This window comes from Diadema antillarum, unplaced genomic scaffold (genome assembly GCF_040938485.1).
Source record: "Diadema antillarum isolate AM-2024a unplaced genomic scaffold, OU_Dant_1.0 seq00000633_RagTag, whole genome shotgun sequence".
Lineage (NCBI taxonomy): Eukaryota > Metazoa > Echinodermata > Echinoidea > Diadematoida > Diadematidae > Diadema > Diadema antillarum.
Window position 1 is genome coordinate 2,541,423 of NW_027271550.1, and position 15,071 is coordinate 2,556,493.

Here is a 15,071-nt window from a genome sequence, read left to right on the forward strand (position 1 = left end):
GTGGGAAGAAAAGTTACGATAAACGAGGAACGAAAATAAAAGGCCAATCAATAGAGGGCGCCGTCTGAATTCATGTTATTCAATAGTTGTACCCTTTTCGTAAACCATCGAATCAAAAGGAAATTACCCATGAGCCTCATTTGCGTAACTTTCGTACTGGCTTTTCTACACGTTTGAGTCTTAAAGATAAGATATATTTATATGTCTGGTATTTGCACATGATTCTATTCATTTTAAATAATATATATATAAAAAATAATTATTTAATATGATTTGATTTATTTCAGAATGAATTGTTCTAAACTATACATATTATTTATGACTGTAACTGAGGCATATCAGAATCGGGTTCAGGTCACGTACTTCCGTGCAATGAAATCGTGGTAACAGCTAGAATCGCAGTGCATACATGTGTAGAACTTTACCTTGTACTCGACTGTACTTTAGTCTCGTCGGACGTTACGAAAATCATGGCTGCAGCTCTCAGGAAAACAGCGGGTCTCTTGCGGGTAAAATCGGGGCTTCTTAGTCCCAAGGCAAGTATCATTTTTTTCTGAAATTACGATTACGCTGAAGGGCAATATCCGCAATATCGACTCGTTTAAATTATACTAAACCAGGCCAGGAGAGCAACTTGATACCAATTCACTGTCACTCACTGCGGCAGTGTCAGGAGTGAGGAGCAGAGGAGTCGTTGAGTTTTATCATTTTTTACTTTATCGGCTCTCCTCTGCGGTAGACAGAGTCACAGTTCAGAAACGTGCCGGTAGATGTGTCGTGTCCGGACACGGCAACTTAACTGATTAGTTGAGTTTACGAGGCGATCATGGCTCCTAAATAGTCTATATCTGCTACAGTTATCTAAATTTTTATCTGATTTATGGTATGGAGTAATTTATGGTAGGAATACAAATGCCGGCCGGCGTTCCTGTGATGACCGGCGAGTTTGCAGCTAACAATCCAAACATGGTAGGCCCTACTGAATTTCGAATACCACTATGGTTGGTCCTACTAAGTACTAGTACTACAGCCATGGACAACCTAATTTTTATCTGCCTGATAAGAATATTTAAGACTGAAATTCACATAAAATCTTGACTTACGTGATTGAGAAAATCCAGCACTATCAAATGCTGTTGTCCCCTTTTCAATTCGAAGTTTCAGTGCAAAAATATCGCCGTCGAACTTGAGTGCCCTCTTTTCAGCTCCCGCGGTGTCACTCCTTTGTTAGATCGACCACTTTATTTGTGTTGACAAAGCACACAAACCGAGTTGTACTGAACGCCGTGTTGTACGAAGCTTTTTAGAATGCGTTGACATTACATTACAATTCAGTTAAAATATTCTTTTGAAATTTTGTCCTCGATTTACACCGTTAATGAACAGTGAATTTTTGTTTTCCCGCACAAACTCATTGACAGGCAAAGCCAATACATTTTATGTGCTCTGAGCGCAGTGCAGTGCACAGTAAGCGTTCTGTGCACCAAAATTAGTTGGTCGGTTTCAAAAAGGGTGGTCGATGTGTAGTAGAGTTACCATACTGCTCTGCACACTCACAAGTAGACTCCACACTAGAGTAAACCACCAGCTTTTGGACACTTAAGCTTTTCTGCAATATTTGTTCAACTCAAATAATACATACAAGATTATATCTAACAATGTATGCTAGATATATCGAACTACTTCTTTTCGATATTGATTTTGTTAAATACATCAAAAAATTTCACAAAATCCCCAAATATTATCACCTTGTCAATCCCTCAGAATTTGGACGGCCTCTCCAGAATTCGGGCACGTGCTATGCAAGTTCAATGTCAATATGCATACAAGGCTGCTGAAAAATGAGCACGCGCCATACCTTGTTGGCGCAAGGTTGCATCGGGGACGTTGCGGCGCCTGTTCATGTCCGAATTCTGGTCACTCGGTAGCTCGGCACTTGCATTCAGCCCCTGTAGTAAGCTGTACATTTATTCACTGTAATCACCACGTACAGAGATTTTGTTTTTCTTTTTTGTTTTTGAGGATACCATCACACTCTGAACTTGCGAAAATCTTATAAGTGAAATATCTCGCAACAGAACGGCATAATTTTTCAATTTTTAGCGCTTTTTCGGCAATCCTGACTCTCAACACGGGACCTAATTCGCGCGTGCTTTGGAAAAGTTGCGCTTATTCTACATATTTGACAGCGAAATTTGGGATTTTAGATGGATTTTTGGAGGTGTCTCGGGCACTTTCCTGTGATGAACGAGTGTGCCAGTATGTGAAACGATGTGATAACTGATATGCGTGTGTTGTGACAGTAGAATTTGCTGGCTTGTGATAAGTGTCTGGATTCTGGACGCTGGCCGAAAACTGAGGGTTTTACTCAAGCTAGACAAACAGCTTGATTCATCTCTAATTTTATTATGGTATTCAATAATTGCTTTTTTCTTCAATCTTTCTTTTTTTATGCCTCCGCCACGAAGTGTCGCCGGAGGCATTATGTTTTCGGGTTGTCCGTCCTTCGGTCCTTCCGTCCGTCTGTCCGTCCGTCTGTAATGAATTTGTGGACAGCGTAACTAAAAAACCGTTTGAGGTATCCTAATGAGACTTGGCATGTATATGCATGAGTGGACGAAGTTGTGCCTATTAACTTATGGGTGCTCATGCTCGAGGTCAAAGGTCAAAAGGTCAAGGTCAAATGCTAAAAATTTCACTATTTTCCCCGTATCTTTACAACGCCTGAAGATTTTTTCTTGAAACTTGGTGTATACATGTAATACCAAATAAAGATTCTCCAGAGAAAGTTTCGAGTCATGAGGATAAAGGTCAAAGGTCAGAGGTCAAGTTAAAATTTAAAAATTGCACTTTTTTCTCCATATCTTGGAAATAATACAAGGTATTTTTCATGGAACTTAGTACATATGCATATACTGACTAACAGTGATTATCTAGGGAATGTAGGGATCATGGGTCAAAGGTCATGGGTCAAAGGTCGAGGTCAACTCCTCAAAATGCCATTTTTCCCTCATATTTCTGCAGTACTTGCCAGATTTGTCTTGAAACTTGATATACAGTATACATGTATTACCCAATGGAGATTCTCTGGGAAGTTTGTTGCCCAAAGGTCAAAGATCAAGTGAAAGTGATAAATTTCCCTTCTTTTTTCCATATCTTGAAAGTGACTCAAGGTATCATCATGAGACTTAGTACAGCCATGTATTTATGCATGTTCTACCTGACAGTGATTCTCTTGGGAATTTTAGGGTCATTAGATCAAAGGTCCAGGGTCAAAGGCCAAGTTAAAATGCAATTATTTTACTGTATGATACTGAAATTACACTTTTTCTCCATACCTTGAAGGTTACCCAATGCATCATAGACTTATAAAGGGGTCAAAAGTCAAGTAAAGATCGTCAAATCCCCAAATACCTGCGCTCTTAGGCAGTATACCCATCCATCCAATTAAACCGATTTCAAGGAAAGTGAATATTCAACACATTTGTGGCAAACCTGTCATTCTAATACTTTGCCAATTAAGCCTATGTGAAAGTGTCATCACACATTGTCAAGACATTGTACTATAGACCTATTAGGAGAACCATGCATTATGGCGGAGGCATACCAGTCATCATAGCAACATTTCTAATTCTTTTTTATTTTCTTTTTCCAATTTTGAAATTTTTTTGTTTTATTTTTCCCAGGTTAGCCTTTTTAGTATCTTTTCATTCATTTCCCACTTTCAGCTGATAAGCCACTCTTAACAGCCACTCTAGCTCTTACTCTCTCACTTCAACTCAAATTGACCTCCAAAACAGAATATATTCATTTTAGATTGATAGAAATTTAGATATGTCCACATGCCGTATTTTTCCCTATTGGTACCTTGCAAATTTGCCTGCTTGAGAGGCTCCCTGTGGAATTTCCAGTTATTTTTCAGCTAAAGAGTGTCGAATGTGCCCGAGTCCCACTTACAAAGAACAAAAGCAGGAGTTACTTGCACGTGTTATTGGAAGTGAGAGTACTCTCGCACCTGATTAGGCAGTTTCATCAATGAATGAAACTACCCCTGTTCCAAATAGGCACCTGCTTCAAGCCTAGATAAATGGTTGTGATCTATGTGACCATGTAAAACACTATTTACATTTATTCAAGTCCATTCTTTTTGTACCTTTCACATTTAGTGGCCAAGGCGAGGATTTTTGCAAGACAGTGTAGTTATGGTAGTGCACTTGGCTTACAAACTGTAGCAAAACAGAAGTTTACATGGTTTTCTTTTTCTATACATGTATCTACCCCAGAGGATTTCAATTTTACAAATGAATGACCTAATCAACTGTGGATACTTGCTGGAGCAAAGGAATGTATAAAATGAAATATTAGAATAACAGCATCATCTCAAACTTCATCCTTGTCTATCTTAATTCCAGGCCCAGCTGAGTGGATTTTCACATATGTCAAGGACTAAAAGAGTGGTAAGTTGATGTGTATCATTTGCATTTTGATAGTAAAAGAGTATCACCAACTTTGCTTTAAATGATGAAATTGCCCCTAATTTTTATATTTTCGTGTGTTATTAACTTTGCAGCCCAACCGTAAACCACCAAATTGTGAAAATTATAATCATCCTGAAAATAACAGCATTTAAAGCAATAACGATGCACTTATTATCAGTGTGCCAATATACTTTTTGATGTGCATCAATCTTGTTTTCTGTTATTTGATTTTCAAACTATGTGTAATGCTCTTATTTATATGCTTGGAAATCAGTTTGTATACTTAGGCATGACAATAAATTATTGAATTGAATTGATTTGATTTGATTTGATTTGATTTGATTTGATTTGATTTGATTTGATTTGATTTGATTTGATTTGATTTGCTTGGAATTTGATTTCAGATTTTTTGATTTGATTTGATTTGATTTGATTTGATGATTTGATTTGATTTGATTTGATTTGATTTGATTTGATTTGATTTGATTTGATTTGATTTGATTTGATTTGATTTGATTTGATTGATTTGATTTGATTTGATTTGATTTGATTTGATTTGAACTGGATGAATGAGTGTGTTATGTTTTATATCTCCCTGACACCCTGTCAACCAGGCTCTTGCAACACTCGGCACACTAGCAGCAGGCAGTGCGGGTCTTGTGACCGCTCTTCACATGTCGGTCAATGCTGAGGAGATTGACATCCATCCACCTCATTTACATTGGCCCCACAATGGCATCTTCAGCACCTTTGACCATGCAAGGTAAAACAGTCAGGATGACACACTAGCATCAATTTTTTTTTCCGCTTAAACTCTCCATTTTCTGTACTGTTCATTTAATGCTGCTGTTGTGGTTGGTTAGTTTTGTATGCTGCCTGTTCTTGATCAAATTTGTGGATGATGTAATGCAAGAACCATTAGAGGTATCCAAGTGTACCTTAGCATATGTTTGTATTAGTAGACAAAACTGCTCCTTTCAAGTTGTGAGCATGCATGCTCGAGGTCAAAGGTCATAGGTCAAGTTCAGAAAATGGTTCAAAGAATGCTATAATTACTTAACACATTTGGGGGTAGTGCCATCAAACTTTCAAACATATCATTTCAATATCTTGCCAATCATGTGAAACTGTTGTCTTACATTGTCAAGATGTACTGTAGACCTATTATCAGAATAATGCAATATGGCAGAGGCATACTACTTCCCATAGCAATGTTTCTATTTTTTCTGTTCAAAGAAAATGATTATATGGCTGCATGCATTGATGGAAAGAAAGGTGAATACAGTCTTCATGATTTCAATTTTTTGTAATTTTTGTTTCCATTATTCTTCTTTCAGTTTGAGACGAGGCTACCAGGTGTATAAGGAAGTGTGCTCAGCCTGCCACAGCATGCAATATCTGGCTTTCCGCAACCTAGTTGGTGTCACCCACACAGAGGCAGAGGCCAAGGCAATAGCTGAAGAGGTGAAGCAGTGAAATACATTTTTTTTTTCTTTTTGGAGGGGGGGGGGGGGGGTTCATGCCCGAAGCCTTGATGGAAACCTCAGCCATGTGAAATTTGTGGCTTCACAGCTCTATATTAGTGTGAGGAACAAGTAGAAATTCAAATCACAAATGGTCCTGATAAGGCAGTGTAAGAATCGTGGTTACTTGGTAGATATATTTGTAAAGTTTAGAGTCAGAATACTGCCAAGCATGGATATCTATGAGGATGTCTCTATTCATGTTTTACTTTTGCTTGGGCTTCCCTTCTCCCCTTCCCTTCTCTTTGATATATATATTCTTCTCTGAGTTAGTGCAAGGTTGGACACTCCTAACCCTTTTTTATGTGTTATTTGCATCCTCGCCAGTGCATAGTTTTCTTGTCCTCTGTGTAGCACACAATGTGTTCAAAGAAAGATGATAAGACGTAGTAAATGTTATAGAAATTAAGGATGGTAGGAAGAGAAAAACAAGTTAACATGAAAAGAAAAAGAAAATAAGAGAGGTGTAAAAGGAAGAATGGCTTTATAGTCCCATGCAGTCCAGTAGTTCACTTTCAAATGCAGCTTGAAAAAGATGGGTATGAAGATAAGGAAAGTGCTTGAATTAGTAGAAGGTAAAATGTAGAAAATGGTATTGAATCGTGCTCCTTGTGATATTCTTTTTGATAGTACCAAATTGTGGATGGACCTGATGAAGAAGGAGAGATGTTTGAGAGGCCAGGAAAGCTCTCGGACTACTTCCCCAATCCATACCCCAATGACGAGGCTGCCCGTGCCGCAAATGCTGGTATGTGCCATTACGACAGACTGTTGTGTGTACTGGATTTAAATCTTTGGCAATGATGTTCCACAATGTCATAATTTCAAATGTCAAGTCAAGTTATTTTGTTTAGCCTAGTTGATTTCTGTGCAAAAACTTGGTGAAATATGCATGGTTTGGGGTTTAAACATAGAGAGGAGTATTTATCTTAATTCTTGCTACATTGTTTATGATTCATCCAGTTATTGAATTGTTAAATCAAAGTATGTTCGAGACTGAACCTGACCAAGTTATTAACCTCAAGCGTGACATCACCAGGTGTGATACAATATTGTTCGGTATGTACAAGACCCTATATAGAGCATGATAAAGTTTTTTTTCTTTCTGAATCAGCTGTTCTTATTCATTCATTGACACTCGGGTCATTACAGTCAATAGAAATATGGTTAAACCATACCAAATTCTGATTGTTCTTTATCATAGTATATCTCTTTTGATTACCAAACTAATCGTAAAGCGATGCCTGCAACACCCTTCTATGTTTACAGGTGCACTTCCGCCTGACATGAGCTACGTCTGCCTCGCTCGCCATGGCAACGAAGACTACATCTTTGCCCTCTTGACTGGCTACTGTGATCCACCTGCCGGTGTAGAGATCAGGGAGGGGCTCTACTTCAACCCCTACTTCCCTGGCCAGGCCATTGGCATGGCCCCACCCATCTACAATGAAATCATTGAATATGAGGACGGTAAGTGATGAAATAGCCAGCTCTGCATTGTACATTTGCACCTTCCCTCAGTGTTGGGTGATTGTATGACTGTTATCATTGAAATCATCTGTCCTTCTGTCTTTTAATGGGCTCTTGCTTATTTGAATAAAGTTTGATCCTTTGCAGTTCACAGAATACTCTTCGAGGGCATGTATAATAAATTTATGAGTGGATCTTGAAGCAAAATTAGTGATTGGTCAGTAGAATGCGGTCAGAAGAAGAATAAACATATGAAGCAAGCCTAGTTTCGTGTAGTGTCATCCGATAGCATTTTCTGTGTTTGATGTTTATGATGATATAACAAGATGTATGTTTATGGAGATAGATGGCTCAATGAACTCTTGTATTGAGGGATACTGAATGTATATCTTTGGACAACAAAGCTGATTGCATTATGCGTTGTCTTCATTTCGTGTGTATGGTCTCTGTAGGCACACCAGCATCAATGGGACAGATTGCTAAGGATGTGAGCACCTTCCTTCGCTGGGCCTCTGAACCGGAACATGACCAGCGCAAGAGAATGGGACTGAAGGTATGTTGTCACTAATTCTTTGTAAGCTATGGGATATTCTCCAGAATTTGGATTGCTTGTCTTACACACACACACTCTCTCTCTCTCCCATTTTTTTTCCTCTATTTTTTTCTGCTGATTTTGCACAGTTTGTGAGGAAGTGGCCAGGAGAATCATATCAGATTTATATGTCTGCATAATGTGAAGCAGGTTTAGGGAAATGAAGAATACACAGAATGTATGGGGTTGTGTGCATGTACTATTTACGACTCAAGCAAGGTTTTCTCGTATAAGACTTTTAAGGATGACCTGCATTGGTTTTAAGGATGACCTGTTTTGGTTTTAAGGATGACAAGTTTTAAGGATGACCTGCATTGGTTACCAAACTGCCGCCTCTGATGTTAGATAGAAGTAAGGATATAAGTGATTAACTACGTATAAAACCAGTTGAAAATTTCAAAGAAGATACTGACTGTAGAGATCTAAGCTGCATTTTGTTTTTTATCATCACTTCGTAAGACTTTTCATATTAGTTATATTTCATTATGAATGATAGAAAAGTTTGACTCATGCACAAGGTATATTTCATGAATTGTGTAATGATAAGGCATCAAGCTTAAAGAGGAAATGCTGTAAGCTAAAGGCAAAATTGCTGTGCATTTTCTTATGTAACACCTGTAGAATGTAATGCATAGAACTTATAAAGAGAAGTTTGTGTGAATATTGACCGATTCTGTGAGGCGGTTTGTGTATTATCGGCATGGGCAGCGCCATTACTGCTGTGTCCCGGCCGACCCCCCTCCCACTCCCCCACCCCTCTCCCTACATTAGCACGCGCACAGAGTGAAAAACTGATGCATGGTTGTTTTAGCCAATAGGCACCTCGTACTGAGTGCACGAATGCTTGCTTAATGCGCGAACCTTTGTAACAAGTGTGCGTACTCCTGCTACAAGTGCGCGATAAACATGTTGCCTGGGGGGTGGGGGAGAGGAGGGGGGGTCGGCTGGGACACCGCAATTTGAGCTAATGGCTGCGCCCAGTGCTACAAATTGTCTGCTGCCCTCAACGAACCCGAATCGGTCAATACGTGTAGTATGATGCAGACCATTCATGAACATTGTGAGGATGAAAAGATGAAATCTAAGCTGTGGTTGAGCTGCAGTGAGAGAGCCAGAGAGAGATAATGTAGAGTGACCTGTAGGAGCACTTCTATTCATGTGTGTATTTGTTCTCTTTCTCTGAACACCTCCAGGCTCTCTTGATCCTCAGCTTGCTACTTGGCGTCTCCTACTACACCAAGAGACACAAGTGGTCTGTTCTCAAGTCAAGGAAGCTTGCATATCGCCCGCCGACAGCGTGATTGGTCTCTGGCTTTCATCCTTACATCATTCTTGAAAGTTGAAAGATCCTTCCAGTCTTTATAGGATATCCAGACCCGACAAACAAATCAGGAAGAGCAGACTGTACCAATACTCAACCTACCCCTCTCCACAGAGCTTTTAAAAGGAAAATGGGAACACCAAATGCTCTCAGTATATTTATATATATATATATATGTCCATGGATAGGTGTGTGAACATCATTTTAAACAGCTACTTAACCAAATTTGGTCAAGCATGGTTTAGTGCAAAAGGATGTCGACCTATAACATGAGCTATTCCTGCCAAGCATTTAAAGTTTGTGCTCTGTACTGTAATAGTATGCTTGTCTAAATATATGACATTGACCTTCAAATAGGCTCACTCGCAGACTCTGTTGTTAACATTGCATTAACACGTTGATGGATACAGAATTGAGCAATATGCAAGGGAGAAGACTGTAATTAGAGTTATTTGACCCTTTTTATGGAGTAAATTCTGCTGTAGAATATTCCTCTCAACTTTGTGAATCGCTGAGTGAGTGTAATTATGGCATCACTGAATATTTGTAAATACTGATGTATGCTCCCTAACATAGAAGTAGGAATAACTGACTTTGATTATGACATAACAGACACTCACCCCATACAGTAAATTAAGCTTGACATTTTGTTGGAAGGTGAAATGTTTGCTGATATTGTGCTAGAAGAGGTAAATGGATGACAAATGCAATGTGTTATTATTCTGTCAATGGAAAACATATCTGTTGATGACAAAATCAAGTTCTTGCACACACTCTGATGCAGGGATTTCCAACTTACCAGCATTTTTACCCCCTTGAAGCACACTTGCATTGTACATAAAATGAATTTATTTAAATCATCCAGATACCTCTATCCTATAGATTTGCACATCTTTTTACAGTTGATGTTGGGATCACATATTCCTTGTTCTGTTAAAGAGTGGAAGTTGAATTGAAGGAGTGAACTGTTCCACTTTGGGTGGAAACTTGGGCAGGAGCTCTTTTTCCTGTTGTGGACTTGCTAGTATAATAAATGAGTATGTTCATTGACATATTTGTATGAAATCTGGCCTTTCATTTGACTGTATCTTTGTCTTATCATTTTTCCTTCAGTTTCCTATTACACGTGTATTTGAACATGTACTTGAGTTGTTGCTGAATTTGAAAGTTTACTAATTGTAGCCAAAATTTTTGCAATTACATGTATGATGCATGCATTTGTTGCAGAACATGAATACCCAGTGTTTTATTTCAGTACATCACTCGTAGCATGTCTGCTTCATGAGAAAAAGAGAGAAGAAAGGGGGCGGGGCGGCGGAGGAGATTGAAAGAGAAAAAATAATAGTATTCTTTGTACTTGTACTTTCTACCCTTTGGCTGTGGAGGGTGTCCAGTGCCTTGGCATTTAGCAATACATTTTGATAAGGTAACCTGTACTCTGTATTGTTAATACTATAAATTGAGTGCAAAGATACTTAGGTGTGTAACAAAAATAACAGCTACAGTACACACCTCCATGAAAGTGGAATACTAGTAGCTCGGAATAGAAATAAAGGCTTTGACACCTAGATATTCAGCTTGTTCCAAAAGAGATACACCTTCACCATAACAAAATTGAACTACACTAGACAAAACAAGCAGGATGTTCAAGACAAAGTGTAGTGAAAATTATTCCTTGCTCTTTCCAAATGTAAATTTTGAACTCTTGATCAGCTGCACTATCAACATGAACAAAAGAGCAGACCCATTTTATGTCAATTTGCTGATTGCATGTTGTGTTCTGAATTCATCTTTGTACAGCATAGCTTACGAATTTTAGGTATCATGTACCTAAATGTAATACAGTGTACCGGTAAATACCAGTTTAACACTGCACACAAGGTTGAGAGTAGAGGGGTTTAGAGCTCGGCTGATTCCTCAAATATGCATGCGGGAGAAATCAGAATGCAGTTGATTCACCCTTAGGCAATTTAATTCACAAGTTTGTGGTAGATTGACAAAGTTGGATACATTATCACAACTATATCAACACAATCTGAGAAATGATGTTGCCACATGCATGATATTTATTGCAATGTGATTCACATGAATAATAAGAAAAATTGAACAGACTTCATTGTCACACCTTGATGGAAATAAAGATATTGTAATTTATATAGCAGCGGCGGATCCAGAGGATGTCATGCTCCCCTCTTAATTTTTGGTTAAAACAAAAGAAATAAAAAGAAAAAAGTGTGGGAGGGGTGCGTGCATCCCCTCTAATTTTGCAAAGGCACCTCCCCTTTACGGAATTCCTGGATCCACCCCTGTATAGGTAGCTTCAACAGAAGTCCACTACACATACACCATGGCCGCCAATCTTCAAGTAGGGCCCTGGCCAGCCAATATTCCTTTTTTTTTTTTTTTTTTTTTTTTTTTTTTTTTTTTTTTTGGGGGGGGGGGGGTAATTTGTTGTTGTTGTTTGTTTTGTTTTCTTTTTGTTTTTTTTCAGAGGGAAATTTTATTCAAACAAAAATATTCAGACACAAATAGAAGCCATTCTACATGATATAGCACAAAACATACAAGATGACTGATAATCACAAATGCTTTAGATTTGAATTAGATTTCAGCTGATAAATGGGATTAAAAAAAAAAAAAACCTTCAGGTTTTTCCTGACATGTATTCGTCCATCTTTTTTTTGTGTGTGTGTGTGATTTTGTAATTGACAAATTGAGGAAGAGTGTAATTTTGTTGTTATGGCAGAAAATATGAAATATTTTGCTTACCAAAAAAAAAAAAAAGAACACACACACACAAAAAAAGGACAATGTGCCATTTCTTATTTTCTATGGAGCCATATATGAACATACTTTTAGTAATTTTAATCATATTCTATAATATAATTTCGTGTTTATGAGGAAAAAAAAACATCCATGTAACATTACATTCCCAAAACAAACGAGAAATTGTTTCTATATATGAATTGTCAGGGATGCCCATAGTAAAAAGTACTTTATTAATCCTGGCAATTCCATGTAAGATTTGAAAGTGAGAATAACAGTCTTGTTATCAGAGAAGATTTATAGGGAATACTGTATATTTTTCACTAGTCTAAACTTTAATTAGATATTTCTACCCATATTCAGATTTAGGTGGTTGAAATATCTTTGCCCTTAGTTTTTTATTCATATATCAACATACTTTTGGTGATTTTTAACAAATTAGCTATGTCATAAATTGCTCTGAAATGTTTGTTATGTCCAGCTATTTCCAAAAGTGTGAATTTTTATTCTAAATCTCTTGACAAGAGAGCAATAAGATCTTTGGATATGTGGCTTCACTTTTGTATACATAGATGAGAGTGAACTTTGCTGTCTTAACCCTAACTTGGGGAGGAAGGGTCTGGGAACCCCGGCCCCACCCACCCTCTTGGGAATTTTTTTCACTGCCTAAGACAGGCTAGGACTTTTCCACTTGTATTTCATGACCCTTTTCTCTGTCTTCTGCATGTTTTAATGCCAACAACACATCTGTTTGGGTCAGACCCATACTATAGGTGCCAGCTTATAATTGCTGTATAAGAACTCCCAAAATATTCCCGACATCATAAGAGTCAAGTTACACTGAATTTAGAGTGTATGAATAAGATTGTACATCATGATTTGCCACTTGAAGAAGAAGTGGGTTAATATTTGAGTTTAATTCAAGGGATTAGTAAAGTTTTGACTTACTTTTCAATCTTAACCTTTGACCTGATGGGTCACATTTTTTTATATCAGCTCATTTTGTTGGGCTGTTGAAATTTTTGTTAAAGATTGATTTAACAATTGAATAGATTGCTCTTAAATGTTTGTATATCATTTTTAAACTCTGTAGTTGTTCTCTTAATCCAATTCATTGGATGGATTGAAAAAAAATGCCTCCAAACAGCTTTTTTTGGATCAAAATTAGTGTTGTCCCTGTTGACCCCAAATTTGGGGTCAAAAGGGACAGCATCATTTTATCAAAAAACATACTTTTCCACCAAATATTTATTTTCTTTCACAATACCAAATTAAAGGTATTTTAGGTGGACATAAAATCCCCACATAAGATTGAGTCTCTGGGCTGCATGAAAAAAAATACAATCATTAGAACTTTAAATTTGTCCCTATTCACCCCGTTTTACGGTATTGCATCTTTAGGGCTTTTTACACTTGTGTTTCTTAACCCCGGACTTTCTCTGACCCAGGACTATCGTTAGTCCCGTACCAATTTTTTCAGCTTTTTACACTCGCCAATTAGTCCCGTACTATCTCCTGTCCGGGGCTAAGGAGAAAACTGCCCTTTTTACACTCGTATTTCTTAGCCCCGGACTTTCCAAACCACATGAATATTCATAATTACGCTGTGTACTGTACACGTACACGCACGCACCGGCAGCACTTGATTACCTCGTTTCTGATTGGTCAGTGAGGGTCGGACTTCGTCTCCGTCGCTTAGCCCAGGATTATTTTTTCGTTCTGTTTACACTCACTTGCTTGGCACCGCAATTGCGGTGCTAACCCCTGCTATTTTGCAGGGCCAGATAGTACCGTACTATCGGTGGGGCTAGCCCACTTTGGCAAAAACGAGTGTAAACAGAAAGTGGGCTAAGGATAGTCCCGTACCAACGGTGGGGCTAAGGCCCCCCCTTAGCCCCACCGTTGGTCCGGGGCTAAGCAAAAATTTACAAGTGTAAAAAGCCCCTTTATTTCATTATCAGTCACTGTTTTGTTTCTTGTTTGTTTGTTTTGTTTTTTTTCAATTTGCCTTTTCCACCCAGAGGGGACTGCATGAATGACAGAAAAATATTATGAAGATTAAACAGGCACCATTTGGCTCTAAGTTGTTCAAAAACTTATGATGCTCCTCCATGCTCCTTAGAATATAATTTAACTTCAAAATGCTCTTTTCCAGACATTACCTTTAAAAAAAAATCTCATTCACACGAATCAATACATACTAAATTTGATACATGTACCATGGGCCTATGCACATCACGATGATCGAGAAAAAGTGAGCTCGCACGTACACAGAGCGCAGCTAGCTAGCTAGCTAGCTCACTAAGAGTTCTGTGAGCTAGCTAGCTAGCTAGATATTCTTGCGGTCGGCTACACGTCACTTCCGGTTGACTGGAGTGAAAACAAACAGCTTGCAAGCGCTAAAAGCATGCATAATGCGCATACTGCATGCTGTGCATGTTTATGTGCGACGCGTATTATGTGCAAAGGTACTCTACGCAGACATGGGGACTGTTTTTCATTATTCATTTTGTCATTTGTGCCATCATTCATGAGATACATGCATCATGTCTTGCCAGCAATATTCTAAAAATCTGGATCCTGTCGATCGATCGGTCCCGGTATTTTGCCAAGTTGAAGGCATGCCGGACTGGACCTGTGCCCGTATGAAATCGCGGCAGGACTCTGGATCAACGAACCGACAAAATGGCCAGATGTGCAGTAGAACCTCTTTGAGTAGGCCCTACCCCGATATCTACGCTTACTTAGTACCTCATAGAAACTTCAGGTAGGTCTATTAGGCCTAACGTTAGTACTGTAGTGCTTAGGATAGCGTCTAATTTAGAGTAGGCCTAGGGCCTAATCCTGCCGCCCGCACAGCTGCAGTACCAGCTTGCGCTAGCGCTATGCTCGCGGGGCGCCCCGGCAGAAAACACGTACAG

The 15,071-nt window shown here is 38.6% G+C and overlaps 1 protein-coding gene across 1 annotated transcript; it reads left to right on the forward strand.

Annotated features, from left to right (window-relative positions):
* The first annotated feature begins 449 nt into the window (after positions 1–449).
* Positions 450–9,455, forward strand: LOC139736234 (cytochrome c1, heme protein, mitochondrial-like). Its single transcript, XM_071646966.1, has 8 exons — positions 450–536; positions 4,413–4,457; positions 5,093–5,241; positions 5,816–5,942; positions 6,632–6,749; positions 7,271–7,471; positions 7,924–8,024; positions 9,257–9,455. Exons 1-8 carry the CDS (start codon positions 471–473, stop codon positions 9,362–9,364), a joined length of 915 nt encoding a protein of 304 aa, XP_071503067.1. The 5' UTR covers positions 450–470; the 3' UTR covers positions 9,365–9,455.
* The last annotated feature ends 5,616 nt before the right edge of the window (positions 9,456–15,071 follow it).

Coding starts and splice junctions, on each gene's coding strand:
- LOC139736234 (XM_071646966.1), top strand. CDS start 471: ATGGCTGCAGCTCTCAGGAAAACAGCGGGTCTCTTGCGGGTAAAATCG. Junction 4,458..5,092: donor TGTCAAGGACTAAAAGAGTG/GTAAGTTGATGT, acceptor CCTGTCAACCAG/GCTCTTGCAACACTCGGCAC. Junction 5,242..5,815: donor AGCACCTTTGACCATGCAAG/GTAAAACAGTCA, acceptor TTCTTCTTTCAG/TTTGAGACGAGGCTACCAGG.